Genomic DNA, 23,435 nt, shown 5'->3' with positions numbered 1-23,435 from the left:
TGCTTTCACACTTGGCCCAGTCTTTGATGGGATAGGGATAAGTCTGTGACAGGACAGGCATAGAAAGTGATGGGTGGGTGGATTGCATAGATCTTGCACCTGGGTCTTCTACAGGGATACAATTCTTGTGGCAGTGGGTAGTGACACTACTTTAGGAGTGGTGGGAAAGACCTTATGTAGGATCAGGACGATAGATAATCAAAGTCCTGACAAAGAATGTCGTTTAGTTTTTCCAGTCCGGTGTGGTATTCGGTGATGAAGGGAACACTCTTTTGTAACTGGCTCTTTTTGTTGGGACTGTCTGCAACTCAACGTGTCATCTTTAAAGTGAGTAGCGATCCATGCTTTCCCTAGTGTTGTTGATATTCAAACCTTGAGTTTCCAATGGTTATGATTCTGCAGTAAAATTTTAGTGAATTTACAAGCTGTAAATAAGTTATTGTAATATTACACAAAGATCAGGAATCACATTCTACCAACTGACTGACTACATGACACAGCTTTCTGCAGGCGGCAAAGAGACTTATTATTTGTCATGTATACATTTTTTCTTTGTGTGACTGACTAACTGCAACATTTTTTAAGTTTCCACTAAAGTGCACAATTCTATTATTGTGCCCAAATATTTTGACAACTGACCAAATCATTTTCAGGTGCAGATAACATGGATCAACATGAGGTCACTGTCATACCTCCAACTATGTCAACTCTGCTGAAAACCAGAAAATTCTACAAACTGGTAGATGGCGTGGCTGAAATAATTCCCACATTTAGAGATTTTTTTTATTTTAATTTTTTTTAACACCAAAATGTTATTTAGAAATGGCATATGTAATGCAAAGTATTAATTAAGTTTTAACACTGACCTCTCAAATTTCTTAATTTTTTGAGTGAGAGAGAACAGCAGAAACCCATGGAGAAGTTATAATTTAGCTGGAACTCCATAAAAAAGGCTAATTAAATTGTGAGCATTTGCAATAAAGAATGCAAATGTTGAACAGTGATTCAGATCAGATATTTGAGTACCCCAGGGCAGAAATGGGTATAAATCTCGACATCATTTATGGCACACCGTAGAACATACCTGTGAGTGGCATAATGGTTATTATAAATGATATACATATTCAATATTTGCATCATAATCATTTAGGCTTTCAGCTCATTCTCAAATCTCAGTCTATACTCTCCTATTCCCATCATGTAATGAGTCAAAGTTGGGTGAATGTGGATAAAGTGAAAAATTTCAATACTGGGTGCCTTTCACCTGTTGTATAGTGGTTCTTATCTATCTCACTTTATTGCAGGTGTTTACATTTGTCTTTTCATTTTGGGGTTATCTATTATTGCAAATCACCATGTCCTTTTGGATTTTATTTAAATACAATCTAATCAACATAATAGGTCACCAATGAAATTAAATTATAGATTTCAAGCAAATAGTCTTTCTTAGATATCTATTATGAACCTTTGGGAATATTTGATAATCAAAGTGAGCCAAATTGGGAGTATGTAGTTCATTAAATATTTGATCACCATTTCCAGATTTTGCCATCTTGAAAGAAACACGCTGGCTGTAATCACAGCGTTCACGTTCAGCTGCTGCCTCAGGCTCATCACTAAATGGTGCTGGCTTGCAGATGGACTGAAATATATACGTTTACAGATAGTGAATTTATGCTCCAATATTAATAATAATAACAACAAAAACAAAATTCATAAACTCACTAGTGGACAAAAACTTAATAATATGTCACAAATCAATAATAATGGCACACTGTTTAAAGTTACATAGCTGCAGTAAAATTTTCTCAGTCATCTCACTGCTTCGAATACAACTTCATCAATTACCTCTATTGTCTTCATCAGGTTAACTAGCCCTCGTGAGTATAATGTAATTGGACAGATAAAAAATATACCCACCAAGCAGCAGCAGAACAAGCACATAAGAGAAGGTTATAAGTATACAAGCTTTCGGAGCCATTGGCTGGTCCTTCCAGCAGAAGGGTTGAAGGGGAAGGAAGAGGGATGATGGGAAAGGACTGGGGAGGTTTAGGAAGAGGGCTAGATTTCAGAAAAGTCACCCAGAACAGCAGGTCAGAGGAGTCTTACTGGACAGCATGAGAAGGACAGTTTTTGTTTTATGTGTGTATGCTGCTGCCATTTGGTGAGTCGATTTTTTTATCTATCCAGTTACATTGTAACCTCCTTGAGTGGTACTGTAGAGGTATTTATAACCAATAGTCTACCTGTGACTGGTCAGTCATCATCAACAAGATGTCATATACACAAAAATCTAGTCAATATTTGTGATGTACAAAAGGCTAGTGGTACACCACTTGCATCTACATGTAAACAACCCAGTGAATTTCTTGTTATCCACACTTTGCCAAAAATCTACTTCCATGCACTGCTAAAATTATAACTACTGTCCAGATTAAAACTATTTTTGCATTTTCTGATATCTATGGCAACTTTAAGAACTTAGCTTCTTGTATCTGGATGTGTAACATTCACATTTCACCAACATAAGTCAGTATGTATTGTAAGACCGTTCAGCTTTTGCCAAAACTCAGTTTTTAATTTTCTGTCGGTGATCTGTATGAGGTTTGAAAACTGCACACAGAAACTGGTCAATACAGCTGCATCCACATTCACAATGAATATTACATATTTCAGAGACTGTCCTCACCCAGGCACAACATCTTTGTATCTTCTAATCACAAAATTGTGCGTTATCTGCCCAAGAAGCTGTCTATTTTACTAGATGTAGCACTGCAGAAAGAAATTAGTGCAACAAAGGATGCCACCTCACAATTATTGAAGATCTTTGCACTTTCATTTATCAGAGTATTCTAACTTGATGTCTTAATCCTTACAGTCATTATTTCATAACTTGAGCTGTTGAGGTTTAATTTTGGAATCTCATGAGGTGTTCATCAGAAAGAGTTGTTCCATGAATGAACATAATAAAAACCACTCTCTTCTGTTTTGGGTGGCAGATTTGTGTACTAGATGTACATAGATGATTTGAGTGATTCTTTTATCAAAATGAATGGAACAAGTCAGTTTGTAACTAGTGTTATCATAAACGATTGTATTATTTTTTAGTCCTACTCATACAACTAAACCAGGTTTCTTTTACAGTCTACCAGTTCTTAAATAAAAATTCATCCAATGGAGTTATCAAGGAGAAAGGATTTTAGGTCAAATTTAATATTAGCTTTGCTCACTATCAATACATTTTATAGTATTGGTCATACTGTCAGAAATTTTTGGTGCTGCATACTGAACTCCTTTCTGACCCACTGAAGTTTTTTCCTCTGGTGTTGTAGGTATGGACATCAGTATTCTTCTCAAATTGAGGTGGATTATTTATGACAAATTTCATTAGCAAACATATGAACTGTGATGGTGCATTTAAAATGCCCAACTCATGACATGATGACGGCAGGTTGCCACTACACATTATTGGTACTGCTTGCTTTCATGCAATATGTTATTTCTTCCTAAATGATGAGTTACCCCAGAAAATTATTCCATAAGACATTACAGAGTTGAAAAACGCAAAATACACCAGGAGGTTGATTTGTTTGTTTCCAAGACTAGGAATTATATGATGAGCAAAAGTGATTGCATTTAACTGTTTCAGAAGCTCAGTACTATGCTGATTCCAATTCAAGTTTTCATCAATATGTACACCCGAAAGTTTGCAGCATTCTACCCTGTTGACTGACGTCTGTTCATGAGCTACAACATTGCTGGTATGACTATTTGTTGTAAAGAAGTGCATGTAGTGTATTTTCTCAAAATTCAGGGAGTTTCCATTTTCAGAGAACCATTTAATAATTCTTTGAAAAATATCATTAACAATCTCTTCTGCCACTTTCCCTCTGATAGGACTTATTATAACATGCTCCATATGTGAATGGAACTGGAAGAAACCCTAATAATTGATTGGTTGGTTGGATTGAAGGGACCAGACTACTAGGGCCGTTGGTCCCTTTTTCCATGAACTTGAAAGCCCCACAAGGAATAAAAAGAAACAGTGGAGATGACAAGAGACGACACAGGACAAGAAAGACACAGACAGAGACCAGACAAAAGGAATTAAAGTCACACAGAGTGTGACAGTGGTTAACCGACCACACACAAAAAAAAAAAAAAAAAAAAGAAAAGGAAAAGCCAACCACCAAGAAACACACTAAAAACCCCAGTCTAAAATTGTAGGCCAAAGGAAAGACTCAACACAAAAAAAAGGACAAACATTTAGATCAAGCGATAAAAACCCCCTGCATGAATAAAACTCAAAACTAAATCTGCCATCGCAACGTCATCTGATAAAATTGAAGAAGCGTATCAGACAGCGCAAACGTCTGCCTATGTGGAGTTAAAAGCGGGCAGTCCAACAAGATATGGACCACAGTCAAAGCTGTCCCACAGCTACATAAAGGTGGGTCCTCACGGCACAATAAATAGCTGTGTGTTATCCATGTATGACCAATGCACAGCCGGCAGAGGACAACAGAGTCCCTGCGAGAGACCAGCAAGGAGGAGCACCACGCACCGGTAGCCTCCTTGATGGCCCAAAGTTTGTTGGGTGAAGGAAGGGTGCGCCATTCTTCACACCAGGTGCGAAGTACCTTCTGCCACAAAACTGACCTGAGGTCACACTCCAAAAGGCCAATCTCCAAGGCTGGTGCACCAACAGCCTGTTTGGCCAGCGTTCATTTCCCAGGATGCCTACATGACATGGGGTCCACACAAGGACCACAGAGCGGCTGCAACGGGCAAGAGTGTGGAGGGATTCCTGGATAGCCATCACCAGATGAGAGCAAGGGAAACACTGGTCGATAGCTGTAAACTGCTCAGGGAGTCACTACAGATAACGAAGGGCTCACCTGAGCGGGAGCTTATATACTCTAGGGCGCAAGAGATGGCGACCAGCTCGGCAGTGAAAACACTGCAGCCAGCTGGCAATGAGTGGTGCTCATAATGATACCCTAGAGTAAGAGCATAACCGACACGACCAGCAACCATCGAACCATAGACAATGTCAGAGCCTTGAAACGCGGCAAGGATTGAAAGAAAGCGGTGGCGGAGGACCTCAGGAGGGACTGAGTCCTTCGGGCCCTGTGCCAAATCGAGCTGAAGGCATGGGCAGGGCACACATCACGGGCGTATACGCAGAGGGGCCCGGAAAAGTGGTGGAAGAGGGAAAACCTCAATCCCAGAGAGGAGAGCTCTGACGCGAACTGTGATCATACACCCTGACCGGGGCTGGCGTTCCGGAAGATGGATGACCAACTGAGGGAACAGGAGACGATAATTGGGATGCCCGGGCAAGCTACAAACGTGTGTAGCATAAGCAGCCAGTAATAGTTGCCGCCGCAAGTACGTTGTTGACAGGGCTTGTCCGGAAAGCTCCAGTGGCGAGTCGGATCCCACGATGAACCGTCAGCCAGGCTCCCATAATCTAGACAGGACTGAATTAACGTCTGGTACAGCCGTAGAAGGGTAGACCGATTGGCACCCCAGCTGGTGTGACTCAAGCAACGAAGAGCGTTAAGATGCCGCCAGCACATTTGTTTAAGCTGCCGAATATGAGACAGCCAAGTCAATCAGGTATCGAAAACCAACCCCAAAAACCAATGCGTCTTTACCACAGCAAGAGGTTCACCATCAAGATAAAGCCGTGGCTCAGGGTGAACAGTGCATTGCTGGCAGAAATGCTTAACGCAGGTCCTGGCAGCAGAAAACTGGAAGCCATGCGTTACAGCCCAAGACTGCTCCTTTCCGATAGCACCCTGCAGATGCTGTACAGCAGCTGCAATGCCAGTGGAGCTATAGTATAGGCAGAAGTTGTCAGCATACAAGGAAGATGAGACAGATGTTCTCACTGCTGCAGTGAGCCCATTAATTGCAATCAAAGGGGCAGACACTTAAGACAGATCCTTGCAGTACCCCATTCTCCTGAACTCAGGAGGAACTATGGGAGGCCGCAACTTGCACACAGAAGGAACGAAGCAACAGAAAATTTTGTATGAAAATTGGGAGCAGACCCTGAAGACTCCAACCATGAAGCGTAGAGAGGGCGTGATGTCGCCATGTCGTATCATATGCCTTCCGCATGTCAAAAAAGACGGCGACTAGATGCTGGTGACGGGCAAAGGCCATATGTATGGCAGACTCCAGGCACACCAGATTATTGGCGGCAGAGCGGCCCTTATGGAACCCACCCTGAGACGGGGCCAGATGGCCCCAAGATTCAAGTAGCCAACTCAACCTCCGGCTCACCATGCGTTCAAGCAACTTGCAAAGAATGTTGGTGAGGCTAATGGGGCAGTAGCTGTCCACCTCCAGTGGGTTCTTGCCAGGTTTCAACATGGGAATTATGATGCTTTCCCGTCATTGCAACGGGAACTCACCCTCAACCCAGATACGGTTGAAAAGGTCTAGGAGGCGTCGCTGGTAGTCCACCGAGAGGTGTTTGAGCATCTGACAGGGGATGCGATCTGGCCCGGGAGCCGTATCAGGGCAAGTTGCTAGGGCACTTTGGAATTCCCACTCACTGAACGGAGCATTGTACGATTCGGGGTGGCGCGTGTGAAATGAAAGGCTCCGACGTTCCAACCACTCTTTCAGGGAGCGGAAGGCCAGTGGGTAATTCGCAGAAGTGGAACTCTGAGCAAAATGCTCTGCTAAGCAGTTTGCAATTGTTTTGGAGATAGTACAGACTGCTCCATTCAGTGAAAGCGCAGGTACGCTGACAGAGGGTCCGATAGCCATAGAGTCGCCTAATCTTGGCCCAAACCTGCAATGGAGAGGGACAGAGGCCAATGGTGGAGACATACCTTTTCCAGCACTCCTGCTTGCGTTGGCGAATGAGGCGGCGGGCTCACACACGCAGCCATTTAAAGGCGATGAGGTGTTCCAATGAGGGATGCCGCTTGTGATACTGGAGTGCCTGCCTGCGATCTTTAATTGCCTCAGCAATCTCGGGCGACCACCAAGGCACAGTCCTCCGCCAAGGGGACCCAGAACAGGGAATGGCAGACTCTGCAGCAGTAACGATGCCGGTGGCGACCGAGTGAACCACCGCATCAACAGCGTCATTGGAAAGAGGCTCAATAGTGGCAATGGAGGTGAACAAGTCCCAGTCAGCCTTATTCAGAGCCCATCTGCAGGGGTGCCCAGAAGAGTGACGCTGTGGCAGTGACAGAAAGATCGGAAAGTGGTCACTACTGCACAATACGTCTTGCACACTCCACTGGACAGATGGAACTAGGCTAGGGCTGCAGATCGAAAGGTCGATGGCTGAGTATGTGCCATGCGCCACACTGAAATGTGTGAAGGCACCATTATTTAAAAGATAAAGGTCGAGCTGTGCCAATACTTGCTCAACGATGTTGCCTCGGCCTGTGGCCACTGATCCACCCCGCAGAGGGTTATGGGCGTTGAAGTCGCCCAGTAACAGAAAAGGTGGCGACAATTGGGCTATCAGCCCAGTCAGGACATACTGCGGGACATCACCATCTGGTGGAAGATGGAGACTGCAGACAGTAACAGCCTGAGGCGTCCACATACAAACAGCGACAGCCTCTAAAGGTATTTGTAGTGGGACAGACTCGCTGTAAAGGGAGTGAAGGACGTAGATGCAGACGCCACCAGATACACTCTCATAAGCTACCCGGTTCTTATAATAACCCCGATAGCCATGGAGGGCGGGGTTTCGCATCACCGGAAACCAAGTTTCCTGAAGAGCAATGCTGAGGAAAAGGTGAAGGCTGAGAAGTTGTCGGAGCTCAGCAAGATGGTGGAAAAAACCACTGCAGTTCGACTGGAGGATGACATTGTCCATGGCCAAGAAAGGCATAAAGGGACCGAGGAGCCAGATTATGCCGCTGGGTCACCTGCTGCCACCGACTGAGTACCTGTGCAAGTGGGTCATAGCAGAATCTCTAGTGATCATGATTTTGGTTAACACTGAAGTGTACGCATGAAACAGACGTCCAATAGTGTACACACAAGATGAATGGACAGAAGTGATAAAATCTGCACATCCAAAAAATTTCATTGTGAATAAAATGGAAAGAGAAGACTTCAGAAGTTTGGAAATCCTGAAGACAATGATCTCAATCTGGGGATCCCTTCAAGTTAAGTGAAAAGCACTGTTAGCCAGACACAGAAACTTTCATGTCCATAGATACTCATATCAAAAGGCTTGCTGAAGCAGACCCACATTAGCTGCCGATAAAGTATAGAAAGCCACTTCCTACCAAGTAAAAAAAAACTGATGATCTATTGTCTCTTATGGCATACATAACTGCAGCAAAATCAAGATTTCTTTCGGTCATGTGCTGGAAATAATGTGAAAAAAGATAAGGTAGACGAACTTCCTTGATGTAACTGTCTCAGTGCACAATAATTTATTAGTCACAGTTATCTGTAATGTATACATAAATGTGTAAAAATTATAAGTACTGGTTACTGTGTAAGAGTAGTGTGAAATAAATCCTTACAAATTTATATTTGATTTTTTAAATTATTTTCTGGGAGATCTAGTCATAAATCCCTATGGCCTACATCTAATTAGACTGACTAACATTAATATTATGTAGCATAAAGTGAGCTGCCTATTTCATTACATCCCTTGTAAGTATTGAGCAAGTGTTTGAAGTGCAAAGATTTCGATTTTGTATTAAACATGAACCATGGACCTTGCCATTGGTAGGGAGACTTGCATGCCTTAGCAAATATAAATAGCCAAACTGGAGGTGCAGCCACAATGGAGGGGTATCTGCTCCAAGGCCAGACAAACATGTGTTTACTGAACAGACGCAGAAGCCTTTTCAGTAGTTGCAGGGGCAACAGTCTGGATGATTGACTGAACTGGCCTCGTAATATCAACCAAAACAGCATCGCTGTGCTGGTACAGCGAATGGCTGAAAGCAAGGGAAAACTGTTGTTGTGGTCTCCAGACCTGAGACTGGTTTGATGCAGCCCTCCATGGTACCCTATCCTGTGAAAGCTTCTTCATCTCCCAGTACCTACTGCAACGACTTCCTGACACTTAAATCAATACTCCATGTTAACAAATTTCTCTTCTTCAGAAATGCTTTCCTCACCAGTGCCAGTCTACATTTTATATCCTCTACTTCGACCATCATGAGTTATTTTGCTCCCCAAATAGCAAAACTCCTTTACTACTTTAAGTGACTCATTTCCTAATCTAATTCCCTCAGCATCACCCGACTTCATTCAACTACATTCCATTATCCTTGTTTTGCTTTTGTTGATGTTCATCTTATATCCTCCTTTCAAGACACTGTCCATTCCGTTCAACTGCTCTTCCAAATAATTTTTCCCAAGGGCATGCAGTTTCACTGTATGGGTAATGATGATGGCGTCCTCTTGGCTAAAATATTTGGGAGGTAAAATAGTTCCTCATTCAGAGCTCCGGGCGGGAACTACTCGGGAGGATGTCGTTTTCAGGAGAAACAAAACTGGCATTCTACGGATCGCAGAGTGGAATATCAGATCCATTAATTGGGCAGGTAAGCTAGAAAATTTAAAATGGGAAATAGATAGGTTAAAGTTAGATATAATGGGTATTACAGAAGTTCAGTGGCAAGAGGAATAGGACTTCTGGTCAGATGAATACAGGGTTGCAGATAAAAAATCAAACAGAGGTAATGAAGGAATAGGTTTAATAATGGGCATAATCCATATCACTTCAGGCAGGGGGATTACCTTCTAGTCTCGGATGTTATTGATTTTAGCATATTTTAAAATTCAGGAGTAAGTAAGAAAAACATATTTTTGTTTTCTTCATAAAAGTTCCTGCCCCAAGATACAGGCCTTCAAAGATGACACTACAAACACCATTTTCAAGCTGCGAATTTCAGAAAACATTTCTAGATTTTTGTTAAGAGGTTTTTTCTTATTTGAACGCTAATTGATTTACTATTAAAATGCTATCCTCCGTTTGGACATATCTGTCAAAGTTCTTTTACTGTCGCACGTCGAATTTTTTTTTTTTTTTTATTTACAGAAAAATTTTTTTTTCCCAAAAACACCAATCCAGAAAAGATAGATTTTTTCTGTTGATTAATACCATGTAGCACTTACTATATTCTCTGTAAAGGAGAGCTTCCAATTTTAAGTTGGACAGGTTTTATTTTAAAAAATCATTTTTTTAACTTTCAAGGTTGGTTGGTTGGTTTGGGGAAGGAGACCAGACAGCGTGGTCATCGGTCTCATCGGATTAGGGAAGGATGGGGAAGGAAGTCGGCCGTGCCCTTTCAGAGGAACCATCCCGGCATTTGCCTGGAGTGATTTAGGGAAATCACGGAAAACCTAAATCAGGATGGCCGGACGCGGGATTGAACCGTCGTCCTCCCGAATGCGAGTCCAGTGTCTAACCACTGCGCCACCTCGCTCGGTAACTTTCTACATCTACATCTACATTGATACTCCGCAAGCCACCCAACGGTGTGTGGCGGAGGGCACTTTACGTGCCACTGTCATTACCTCCCTTTCCTGTTTCAGTCGCGTATGGTTCGCGGGAAGAACGACTGTCTGAAAGCCTCCGTGCGCGCTCTAATCTCTCTAATTTTACATTCGTGATCTCCTCGGGAGGTATAAGTAGGGGGAAGCAATATATTCGATACCTCATCCAGAAACGCACCCTCTCGAAACCTGGCGAGCAAGCTACACCGCGATGCAGAGCGCCTCTCTTGCAGAGTCTGCCACTTGAGTTTATTAAACATCCCCGTAACGCTATCACGGTTACCAAATAACCCTGTGACGAAACGCGCCGCTCTTCTTTGGATCTTCTCTATCTCCTCCGTCAGACCGATCTGGTACGGATCCCACACTGATGAGCAATACTCAAGTACAGATCGAACGAGTGTTTTGTAAGCCACCTCCTTTGTTGATGGACTACATTTTCTAAGCACTCTCCCAATGAATCTCAACCTGGTACCCGCCTTACCAACAATTAATTTTATATGATCATTCCACTTCAAATCGTTCCGCACGCATACTCCCAGATATTTTACAGAAATAACTGCTACCAGTGTTTGTTCCGCTATCATATAATCATACAATAAAGGATCCTTCTTTCTATGTATTCGCAATACATTACATTTGTCTATGTTAAGGGTCAGTTGCCACTCCCTGCACCAAGTGCCTATCCGCTGCAGATCTTCCTGCATATCGCTACAATTTTCTAATGCTGCAACTTCTCTGTATACTACAGCATCATCCGCGAAAAGCCGCATGGAACTTCCGACACTATCTACTACGTCATTTATATATATTGTGAAAAGCAATGGTCCCATAACACTCCCCTGTGGCACGCCAGAGGTTACTTTAACGTCTGTAGACGTCTCTCCATTGATAACAACATGCTGTGTTCTGTTTGCTAAAAACTCTTCAATCCAGCCACACAGCTGGTCTGATGTTCCGTAGGCTCTTACTTTGTTTATCAGGCGACAGTGCGGAACTGTATCGAACGCCTTCCGGAAGTCAAGAAAAATAGCATCTACCTGGGAGCCTGTATCTAATATTTTCTGGGTCTCATGAACAAATAAGGCGAGTTGGGTCTCACACGATCGCTGTTTCCGGAATCCATGTTGATTCCTACATAGTAGATTCTGGGTTTCCAGAAATGACATGATACTCGAGCAAAAAACATGTTCTAAAATTCTACAAGAGATCGACGTAAGAGATATAGGTCTATAGTTTTGCGCATCTGCTCGATGACCCTTCTTGAAGACTGGGACTATCTGTGCTCTTTTCCAATCATTTGGAACCCTCCGTTCCTCTAGAGACTTGCGGTACACGGCTGTTAGAAGGGGGGCAAGTTCTTTCGCGTACTCTGTGTAGAATCGAATTGGTATCCCGTCAGGTCCAGTGGACTTTCCTCTATTGAGTGATTCCAGTTGCTTTTCTATTCCTTGGACACTTATTTCGATGTCAGCCATTTTTTCGTTTGTGCGAGGATTTAGAGAAGGAACTGCAGTGCGGTCTTCCTCTGTGAAACAGCTTTGGAAAAAGGTGTTTAGTATTTCAGCTTTACGCGTGTCATCCTCTGTTTCAATGCCATCATCATCCCGTAGTGTCTGGATATGCTGTTTCGAGCCACTTACTGATTCAACGTAAGACCAGAACTTCCTAGGATTTTCTGTCAAGTCGGTACATAGAATTTCACTTTCGAATTCAATGAACGCTTCACGCATAGCCCTCCTTACGCTAACTTTGACATCGTTTAGCTTCTGTTTGTCTGAGAGGTTTTGGCTGCGTTTAAACTTGGAGTGGAGCTCTCTTTGCTTTCGCAGTAGTTTCCTAACTTTGTTGTTGTACCACGGTGGGTTTTTCCCGTCCCTCACAGTTTTACTTGGCACGTACCTGTCTAAAACGCATTTTACGATTGCCTTGAACTTTTTCCATAAACACTCAACATTGTCAGTGTCGGAACAGAAATTTTCGTTTTGATCTGTCAGGTAGTCTGAAATCTGCCTTCTATTACTCTTGCTAAACAGATAAACCTTCCTCCCTTTTTTTATATTCCTATTAACTTCCATATTCAGGGATGCTGCAACGGCCTTATGATCACTGATTTCCTGTTCTGTACATACAGAGTCGAAAAGTTCGGGTCTGTTTGTTATCAGTAGGTCCAAGATGTTATCTCCACGAGTCGGTTCTCTGTTTAATTGCTCGAGGTAATTTTAGGATAGTGCACTCAGTATAATGTCACTCGATGCTCTGTCCCTACCACCCGTCCTAAACATCTGAGTGTCCCAGTCTATATCTGGTAAATTGATATCTCCACCTAAGACTATAACATGCTGAGAAAATTTATGTGAAATGTATTCCAAATTTTCTCTCAGTTGTTCTGCCACTAATGCTGCTGAGTCGGGAGGTCGGTAAAAGGAGCCAATTATTAACCTAGTTCGGTACTTTCAAGGGTGTACATTTTCACTGAAAGTGTTTCTTACTAATTTCTTTGTTATAATGTTTATTTCTATTGTTTTTGTTGCAGTTATTTCTTTTCACTTTCTTTGTTGCAGTTATTTCTTTTCACTTTCTTTGTTGCAGTTATTTCTTACACTCTGTTGTTGTTTCTTGTCAGTTTCTTTGTCATGGTTGTTTATTGCAGGTTTCTGTATTGTAATTGTTCAGTACTAATTTGTTTACAGACAAGGCTTCTAAACAATCTGAGACCATCCAGTGAGTTCTGTGTTTTCATGAGGAATTTGCCAGTTGACGCAGTTGGAGTGTGTTTAGTGAAAGGGACTGTTTGAAATATCTTCTGACTGGGGCCACAGGAGAGTGAAGTGTGCTGACTATTTGCATATCCTTAAAAGAGACAAAAAAAAAAATAAAATGTGTGTTCTCATTTGAAGTCTCTGTTTCAAAGTGAAGATGTTTCCAGTGACGACTTTTTTTGTTCTTAACGTTTTGACAGAATAACAACAATGATACTATCTGAACAAGGTGAAGCCTCCCATGGCGTAGATGATGCAGATTTTGCATCAATGGCGGAAGAATTAAATATCCTGAATCAGTCAACTACAGAGGTAGGTGTTAGCCCTTTTAAGAAACCGTGGTCAGTGAAGTCCAGTCATTAGCTCTATGCATCAAGAAAGCACAGAGAAATTAATAAAGCTATGGATGAATACACTACAGCTAAACTGACTACACTTACTGCTGCTACAATGGCACGTTACCAAGATTTAAGCGAGTTTGAACGTGATGTTATTGTCAGCACAGGAATGATGGGACACAGCATCTCCGAGGTGGCGATGAAGTGGGGATTTTCCTGGACGACCATTTCACGAGTGTACCATGAATATCAGAAGTCTGGTAAAACATCAAATCTCCAACATCGCTGCAGCCAGAAAAAGATCCTGTAAGAATGGGATCAAGGACGACAGAAGAGAATCTTTCAACGTGACAGAAGTGCAATCCTTCCGCAAATTGCTGCAGATCTCAATGCTGGGACACCTACATGTGTCAGCGTGCGAAATATTCAACGAAACATAAGGCCCACTCATGTAACCCTTGAGGACTGCACGACAACGCTTTATGCCTCGCCTGCGCCCATCAACACCAACATTGGGCTGTTGATGTCTGGAAACATGTTGGCTCGTCAGACAAGTCTCATTTCAAACTGTATCGAGAGTATGGATGTGTATGGGTATGGGTATGGAAACAACCTAATGAATCCATGGACCCTGCGTGTCAGCATGGGACTGATCAAGCTGGTGGAGGCTCTGTAATGGTGTGGGGTGTGTGCAGTTGGAGTGTTTAATATTTTCTGTAAGATCATTAATATACAATATGAATAGCAAGCACCGCAACAAACTTTCCTAAGGCACACCTTAAGTTATTTCTACATCTGGTGATGACTACCCATCCCAGATAACATGCTGTGTCCTCCCTGCCAAAAAGTCCTCAACTCAAGTCACAAATTTCACTTGATATGCCCTTATGATCGTACTTTTGACAACAAGCATAGGTGTGGCACTGAGGCAAATGCTTTTTGGAAATCAAGAAATACTGCATCTGCCTGACTGCCTTGTTCCAAAGGTTTCTGTATGTCATGTGAGAAAAGTGAGAATTGGGTTGCACAAGATCGATGTTTTCAGAATCCATACTGATAGGCATTGAGGCAGAGGTCATTCTGTTCAACACACCTCATTAGTTTTGAGCTCCAAGTATGTTCTAAGATTATACAAGAAATCAATGTCAAGGGTATTGAACAGTGTTTTGCGGATCACTTCTAGTGCCCTTCCTGTAGACAGTTGTGGCCAGTGCTTTTTTCCAAGAACTGGGCACTGTTTTTTGTTTGAGTGATCTATGACAGATTACAGTTACAAGAGGGACTAACTCGGCCACAAATTCAGTATCTAATCTGACAGGAATTCCGCCAGGCCCTGGAGCTCTGTTAAGTTTTAATGATATCACCTGTTCCTCAACACCACTGACACTAGTTTTTATTTCATTCATCTTTTCAGAGGTACAAGGATGAAATTGGAGCAATTTTCCTGGGTCTTCCTCTGTAAAGAAACATTTGAAAACAGAGTTAAGCATTTCAGCTTTTGCTTTGCTACCCTTAATTTCAGTTCCAATCTCATTCGCAAAGGGATGGATACTAACTTTGGTGCCACTAACGGCCTTTACATATTACCAGAATTTCTTTGGGTTGTGCAAAATATCATTTGACAATATTCTGCTACAGTAGTCATTGAAGGCATCACAAATTGCTCTCTTGACAGTCAAATGCATTTCACTCAGGTTCTCTCTGCCTGTAGTCTTATGATTTACACCTATTATGCAGTAGTCTCTGTTTCTTTAGAATTTTCTTTACAGTGACTGTATACCATAGAGGTTCCCTCCCATTAAGAACTGTTCTACTGGGTACATATCTACCCTGTTATGGTCAACTTTTCTTTGAAACTTGAGCCATAGTTCCTCTACATGTTCCTGCGCTGTGCTGAAAGTTTTAAGTTCCTCCCTGAGACATGACACAACAGATTTTTTTAATCTAGTTTACTGAACATATTGGAAACTCCAGGTTGAAATAACAATAATATCAGGAATACGATAGATTGCTACTCACAGTGAAGATGATCCGTTGAGTTGCAGACAGGTACAACAAAATTACTGCTACACGTGCAGCTATCAGCCAAAGCCCTCCTCAGCAAAGAAAACATATACGCATTCACACAAGTCAGCACACCTCATGTGCACTCTGCCAAGTCATCAGATCATCTTTATGGAGATTAGCAATCTATCCTATTCCTTATATTATTGTTAGTGAATAGGCCTATATAATATCTTTTTGCTTGTTTTAGTTGTTCTTTACCTTTACATCCTTGGTAGTCACTGTTGTTATCACTGTGTCATGGTTACTGATACCAGTTTCTATGTGGAATCCTCAAAGGAATCACGTCTATTTGTTGCCATTAGATTCAATACATTTCAATCTTGATTGGGATTCCTAACTATCAGTTCTAGAAAGTTTTTAGAGAAGGCATTTAATTGTGTTTTACAGGACTTCTTATGATGCCCAATACTAACAAAACTGCAATTTTCCCAATTAATTTTTGGATGATTTAAGTCTCCACTGAGGATTACAGTATGATTTGAGAACTTACATAGATCCAACCAATGAACATGAAGTGACAAGAGTGACAAAAAGCTTGAAACCTAAAAACATCAGAGAAGGCAGATGCTCCACAGACCACAAGACACTTTGTGTAGATTGCCAACATATCATTTAGTGAAGCAGAGTTTCCAGAAAGGCTAAACATATTAAAAGTGAAGCCATTATTTAAAAAGGGTGACAAGTAAAAGGTAAGAAACTACTGTACAATAGCACTCATTCCATCACTCATCAAAATATTGAAAAAATGGATGGAGCACAATTAACAAATATCTAAATAATCATAAGCTCCTGAAAAGGAGTCAGCATAGGTTTCAGGCATGTAAAAACAAAGAAACAGCAGTAACTTGCTGCACTGTACAAATAAGCAGAAATGTGGGGAAAAAAACAACAGCCTAGGAGGAGTTAATTAGATATCTCCAAAGCATTTAACACTGTACACTGTACACTGTACAAATAAGCAGAAATGTGGGGAAAAAAAACAACAGCCTAGTAGGAGTTAATTAGATATCTCCAAAGCATTTAACACTGTCGTCCTTTCAGAAAAACTAGAGGGGTTAGGTTAGCTTAAAAAAGAAAAAATGCCTGTGATACTAATACAGATTTTAGGACTGAGTTGACATTAAATGTAAATAAAGCAGACTGCATGCAGTTTGGAAGAAAAAAAAATGTAAATATAGATCTGGTGTAGGTCGACAGATTCATAGGCAAAGTAGCACCTACAAAGTTAACTATGGAGAAAAGAACAGCAATTAATTGTGAAATCTGTAGTTTTATTACAGCAGATCTGTAATACATAGTCACGGCTTAAGTTAAGATTCCTGTATGCTCCACAATAACCAATATTGTTCATTACGCAACACTTTCGAGTAATGTCACCTGTTGTTATATGCGCTAAAGATGACTATGCAACAGTTGAAATCTAGATCTGCTGTAATAAATTGACAGATTTCGCAATCAACTGCTGTTCTTTCCTTCATTGTCTATATTCAACAATCATTGCACACAAAGGGGTCACATGGATTCCAATATGATCTACAAAACTGCTGGGGACCTCACACTTTCTTCTCTTATGTTGGAGGAACACCACAAGAACTACCCTGGGGCACTGACTGATACTGTCTATGAGTGAGGATAAGGGACATCACAGCTTTAAGTGTGTCTGCATGGTGCATAGTTATTTTTTCAAAGTGTGCTCCTGAGATAGCCCTGCTATCTGAGTAGCAGACCTATGGGCCACTTATAGCACTCTTGGTCATCACGCATGCTATCGAGTTGACATATGAGCTGGTTGCCTGAGCTTCTAGACTTCTTGTGCAGTTGTTTGGTATCCTTGAATCTTTCAGGTACTCCCAGCTCACCTGCAGCTTCATGTAGTTAGACCGCTGGAAAATCGAATGGGGATGGATGATTAGTGAAGGGCTTTATTCAAAGTGGTTTGGAGTTTGTGCAGATGCGTCTGTGCTGCATTGCCCCACAATGCAGAATCACAGTCCATCACACCACAGACGAAGACCCTGAATAGGTTGAAACCACTTTCAGTGGGCAACTGCGAAACTGCATTCAGTAGTGTTAGAGGACACCAAAGCACTGCAATATTTTCTGTCTCACATTAACGACGTAGTGTACTAAAGTCAGTCTGCTGTCCAGGGTAACACCAAGATACTCTGACGTCGTAGTCCAGTCATTCAGTTCTCCAAAGAGTTGTATTGGTTGCAGATCTGGCCAAAGGCATTTAGTGGCAACTCTTGGAGTCTGAGGCACATCTGACATGTGCGTAGTGTATAGTACAGGGCCCAGCAAAGATCCCTGTGGCATGCCTGCGCAAACTCTTCTGATGGCAGATGTTGTTTCTCCAACTCTAATGACAAAGGTATGGTACCACAGGTAGCTTGCCAATAGCACGACAGAAAAGCCTCCAATGCCAAGGCCGAACAGCTTGCAGAGCATTCCCTCATGCCGGACAAAATTTCTGGGAATTCATCTTGATGAAAACTAAAAATTTTAATGACCATGTAATAATTCTTGCACAGAAACTCAATTCAGCTTATTTTGCTTCAAGTATTGTCACAAACATTTGTACCTTAGAAAGTGCAATACATAGTACAATTTTTTTAGTCTGTTGCAATACACGGAATAATATTTTGGGGATCCAAAATTTTTTTATGGGAGAGGGCCGACCAAATAATAATTCCTAGTCCTTCACAGATATACTGCAAATCAGTATTCAGAAAGCTTAAGATACCAAAATATCATCCACATCGAAGAAGGTTGACATTTCAACTACAATCCCTCAAACCAGCACAGCCCTCCATCCACAGTGAACAGAAAGAACTAACACATACTGGCATGTGAGCCATATCGGTATTAAATTTTACAACAGATTGCCAGACTATTACAGAAAGAGGGTAGCCTAGATGAAAAGAAATTTAAAACAACACCTAAAAAATTTCTAATCGTACAATGTTTTTACTTGGTAAGTGACCATACTGGCCACAAAAATTTTTCTAATAATATTTATATCAAGCCAAAATTGGAAAACCAGTCTTCCTACCCTTGACATTTATATTATATTTACATATCTAATGGACAGCTGTTGTCTGATGAAAAGCCTTTACTGAACCAGTCTTCCTAACCTTGACATTTATATTATATTTCCATATCTAATAGACAGCTGTTGTCTGATGAAAAGCCTTTACTGAACCATTGTTGTTAGTTAGTTACATGTTCCATAGATCATTTGAATGATTATTTTTATCAGAATAATGTGTGTAAAAGGATCCATTGGTTAGGTAAGACAAAAGTGAAGGCCTATGTAGAACAGACATCTAAAATAACAGAAGTACTGTCACAGCAGGCGTTGTTGTCATCTTCAGACTAAGGATTGGATAGATGCAGCTCTCAACAGTAGTCTAACCTGTTCGAGCCTCCTGATCTCTGAATAACTATTTCAACCAACGACGGTAGTCTCCCTTGAATTTTTTTGTAGCATATTTACGATGTAAGTGCAAAATATGCATCAAAATCTCACCAGAGAGTTGTCTGTTATCTAATATGTTTTCTGAGTTTTGCTTGCACTTTTAGTTTTTATGCCAAACAGTGTGTTAAAACAAAAAAATGGCAAATTGTGTTTAAATATGGCGCAAATGCAAACGTGAGGCTATGGTACAGATCAACACATTACAACAACCTTCATTTGCATTCATATTTGTCGGCTTCACCAACTCACAATCAAATTATCACCTTAAAACCTAAACTGAATCTTGGGCTACACTAAAGATCAGTCTGTCACCGCATCCAAGATTTCAGTGGTGATCCAATACCACACTTGAGCCACCTTCATTAATCCCTTTGTCTCCCTCTATAAGATTCATGATGGGAAAGTATGTATGTATACAAATTTGTATTACAATGTATTATTTGGTATTATTTTATGTATGTATTTGTGTATTACATTTCCTTATAATGACTTCACATAAAATTTGTGTGTACATTTGGGTAACATCCTTACAATATTTATTATTAGATAAATAAATAAAAATATATGGGTGTAGAGATGAAAAGGCAGGGCAGTGTGGAGACCTGACTCAAACTAGTCTTTGGACTGAAGACCACAACAAAAGAAACATCTTGAGTTGTTCCATGCTATATGTTACAATAACAAACTTAGTCATCATTTCACAAATATGGTACACATAAAGTTAGCTGTAAAATAGTGTCATCTACGTATGTTTTCTTTGTTTCAGTTTTTATAATTCCTAATGTAACTTTACAGCAAAAAATGCAATGACATTTACATTCTAAAGTATTTTTTTACTAAATATACATTCATTACTTGTCTTCAACTGAAACTGATTTGACATATATCCAACATTTTTATGTTGAGGGTGTGTAACACACAAAGTTGTAATGTAAAGTCTTCACAGCAGCCCCTTTGTAACTGGTCTTACTGAATGAAAGTACTGTTTAATTTACAAGCAAAATGTAACTATATTACAAGTTTTACATTTGAACAACAATAAAAATCATAAACGCGAGCCTTAAGTCACTTTTGGATTACACTATAAAGTGGCACCATGTTTCCACTCAACAAGAATCCCTTGCTACAGTCACTAAAATCGTGGGTTTCTTCATTATATGGCACTTACACCATACTAAAATGAGTAACACTAGCCCGTTACGCCCTAATATCTGTACAGACAAAATTTATTCAAGTTTGTTTCCAGTAGAACAGCAGTGCAAAACAACCTTCTTTCAATTCACTTAGTGACACAATTATTTAAACTTATAAACAACAATTTATGCATACCAAATTTCTCTTTTAGCCTACCATGTGAAATTTTCCGCCGTGCAATTTCTCCACATATCTGCCTTATGATTTCTCCATTTCACATTATGAAGTAGTTTGATGTTACTCACCATTTGTATGGGTAGATTACTGTTTCGCAGGCAATTAGAACCTTCTACTTCCCGTGGACGCTTTCTTGACATCCTTGACGGAGACTGGAGGTTCCATCCAGAATTTGGCTCAGCTTTACCTGCAACATCATATGTAACTTACACTCTTCCTTTCTGTTAGGCACTTATTTCTGTCTTTAAAAAGTCCATGCAGTCACAACAATCGGCATGCAATAACAGCTTTTGAGCGTCGCAGCAGACGATCTTTAGTGTACTGGTTACGGTGCTGCAGATTTTAGCTGCCTTTGTAAACATGTGCGCGATGTACCGTTCAAATTCGTGCCATTTTAAATTTTCATAATAAAGGGGAATGGAATTTCACCATTTTCGTTATCCTTTTGCTGTTAAAACTTAATAACTCATCCATTTGTGTGCAAACAGCCGAGTGGAGGTATCAAGTAATCGACTATTGACGAAGCCTTCACGCATATAATCAAAGCTTTTTTTCCCCCTACACGCAAGTGAAATACTTCAAAAATAGTCATCCAATTCTTATTTTCTGTTTTAGATAATATCAATACCTGGAGGCATTAATAATAATTTTCGCAACTCACTTGTTTGAATATTGTTATCCTTGGTGTTCCCGTAATTTCAATCTATGAGTTGCGTCACTTATCGTATGATGTTGTGACGTGCCAGGATGTGAGAAATTACGACAGTATTATTATAACTGGAAAATTTTTATTTCGTAAACATTAGACATTGTAACCGAGGAGTTAAGCTATATATGCCGGTTGTTGTTCTGTACTTACTGTTTCCAATCAATGACATTGTCACGTTCACAACAGATTCCGGCAAATTGGTTAACTGCCAACGTTTCTATTTCTTGCAGCGAATGATTCGAAAAAAAGCACTTCTTACACTTAAGCATGTATACTAACAGAAAACATATCTAACAGTTCTGTTGCAGTGTCTACCGATGATACGTGTTAACCTAATCGATGTGCAGCTATGACCTGGCACGACACGTTTCGCGTTTAGCGGGTCTACGTAACGGCTCCCCTCCTAGAGGCACTGTTCTGCGTGCGGCGTAGAGAAAATTGGAACCGTTTAAGTGCTGAATTGACGATAACAATTAGACATCATCGAGTTTGACGTATTGCAACGTATCCATGAAAACGCAGGTCACATACAGAGAGCCTATATAGGCTCTCTTTCAAGTTCACATAAATTATAGCAGAGACATTTGACTATTAGGTATCAAGTCCATGGGAGTGAGTGTTTAATTGAGGAAGAGAGAATCCCTAATTCCATTTTCGTGTATTATGAGGAGATAACATGTTTTATATATCACCCACTTCCAATTAAAGTGGTGAGATGAATATAGAAGTAGCTCGCAAAAATTCAGATAGTGTGCATTTTCATTCTTCGGTTCGCAACGTCATTTCGTTGCAAAAACGTAGTAATGTGTTTAAACGAAAGCAGTAGAAACATTGTCACGCATTTCATTCAGTAGACTTCTCATCAAAAACATTGGTGATTTCCCCAGAGAAATTTAGAGCAATGTATAATTGTTGTACTGTATGGTGTGGAAGCGTTTCAGACCAGATGATAAATCTGATAAAAATCGGTAGTGCCACTGCCATGGAATTGCAGGCATGAAATGGGAATGGGGGAAAAATACATACATTAGGGAATGTGTGTAGGTCTCTTGTCAGTCCCACTTCATGGTTTGATATTAAAAATAAGATACTAACAATGCAAATGAGGAAGGGAGTTCAACCTGACTAATAGAAATCTTATACTCTGCAACTCATACCATAAAGTGTTTCAGAAGATTGCAACCATTTTAAGTGATTCATCAAAAATTAATTTTAAAGGATTATGTATGAGCTGACCTGATGTATTTAGAAATGTATATTGCCACAGAAGTATGAAAGCTTCAGCGCAGTTTTATGTATTACAAATAAAATTTTTTACAGTACAACTCATTTAATTATTGGTATCAGTTGCAAAATATATTTTCTGTATGAATTACCAGTGACTGTGCTCAGCAGATTGGAAAAAGTGCATAGAAGTTTGTTTAGCAAAAATCATTTACTGTTTACAATTTACAGATCTAGAACTGCTAGTTTAGCAAGCACTCTCATGTTTATATCATCTGTGTGTTAAGAGTTTGCAGATAAGTCTTCAGAAACATTTGTAGCACACCTAGGAGAATAACACAAAATGTTAGCATACTGTGTTCACTTTCAATACATACTGTTGTATGGGGTTATTTTTCGGAGTAATTCATAAACCAAACTAAAGTTGAGTCCAAGAATGTGTAATAAGAATTACTTGTGTGAAATTAAGAACATCTTACAGAACCCTGTTGAAGGAGCTAGGAATATTAACTACTGCTTCCAACATGGTTATTCCTTAATGAAATTTGTCAGTAAAGATATATCTTTTTCAAGCCAACAGCTCAGTTCATTGTATCAATAGAAATCAAAATAATCTTCATAAAGATTTGAAATCAGTCACTTTAGTCCAGAAATGTGTTCCTTCTACACTGCATCAATACACCAGCCACCTGACAGAGTGTAGTTCTCGTTCCACTACCTGATCCCCACCTTCCCTGTTCCATTCACGAGTGGAAAACCTCTATATTATCTCTAATTTCTAAAAAATGTTTTGTCATTTCATGAGACGCTTATGGGAGATAGTAATATACCGTCCAATTCTTCACGGAACACACCCTCTCAGAATTTTAATATTACATCACTGTGATGCGCATAGCATCTCTCTTATAGTGTCTGCCATGGAGTTTGTCGAGCATCTCTATAACGCTCACGTCGACCAAATGACCCTGTGACAGAAG

The 23,435-nt window shown here is 40.5% G+C and overlaps 1 protein-coding gene across 8 annotated transcripts in view; it reads right to left on the bottom strand.

Annotated features, from left to right (window-relative positions):
• LOC126458440 (choline-phosphate cytidylyltransferase A-like) overlaps positions 1 to 21,789 on the bottom strand; it is a 133,350-nt gene extending 111,561 nt beyond the window's left edge. The window contains exons 1-4 of one of the 8 annotated variants that reach the window (XM_050095497.1): positions 21,385 to 21,789; positions 21,154 to 21,302; positions 20,594 to 20,712; positions 1,534 to 1,642 (exon numbers count right to left, since the gene is read on the bottom strand). In XM_050095497.1, coding sequence (XP_049951454.1) covers positions 1,534 to 1,642; positions 20,594 to 20,712; positions 21,154 to 21,163 — 238 coding nt within the window. In that variant the 5' untranslated portion in view covers positions 21,164 to 21,302; positions 21,385 to 21,789. Of the gene's footprint in view, positions 1 to 1,533; positions 1,643 to 20,593; positions 20,713 to 20,900; positions 21,107 to 21,153; positions 21,303 to 21,384 lie in introns of those variants that run through there. The other 7 variants (XM_050095500.1, XM_050095495.1, XM_050095496.1 and 4 more) reach the window with 7 other exon arrangements.
• Between the last annotated feature and the right edge of the window lie 1,646 nt (positions 21,790 to 23,435).

The sequence above is a fragment of the Schistocerca serialis genome, chromosome 2 (assembly GCF_023864345.2).
Source record: "Schistocerca serialis cubense isolate TAMUIC-IGC-003099 chromosome 2, iqSchSeri2.2, whole genome shotgun sequence".
Taxonomy (NCBI): domain Eukaryota; kingdom Metazoa; phylum Arthropoda; class Insecta; order Orthoptera; family Acrididae; genus Schistocerca; species Schistocerca serialis.
This window is presented reverse-complemented; position numbering and strand designations above follow the sequence as displayed.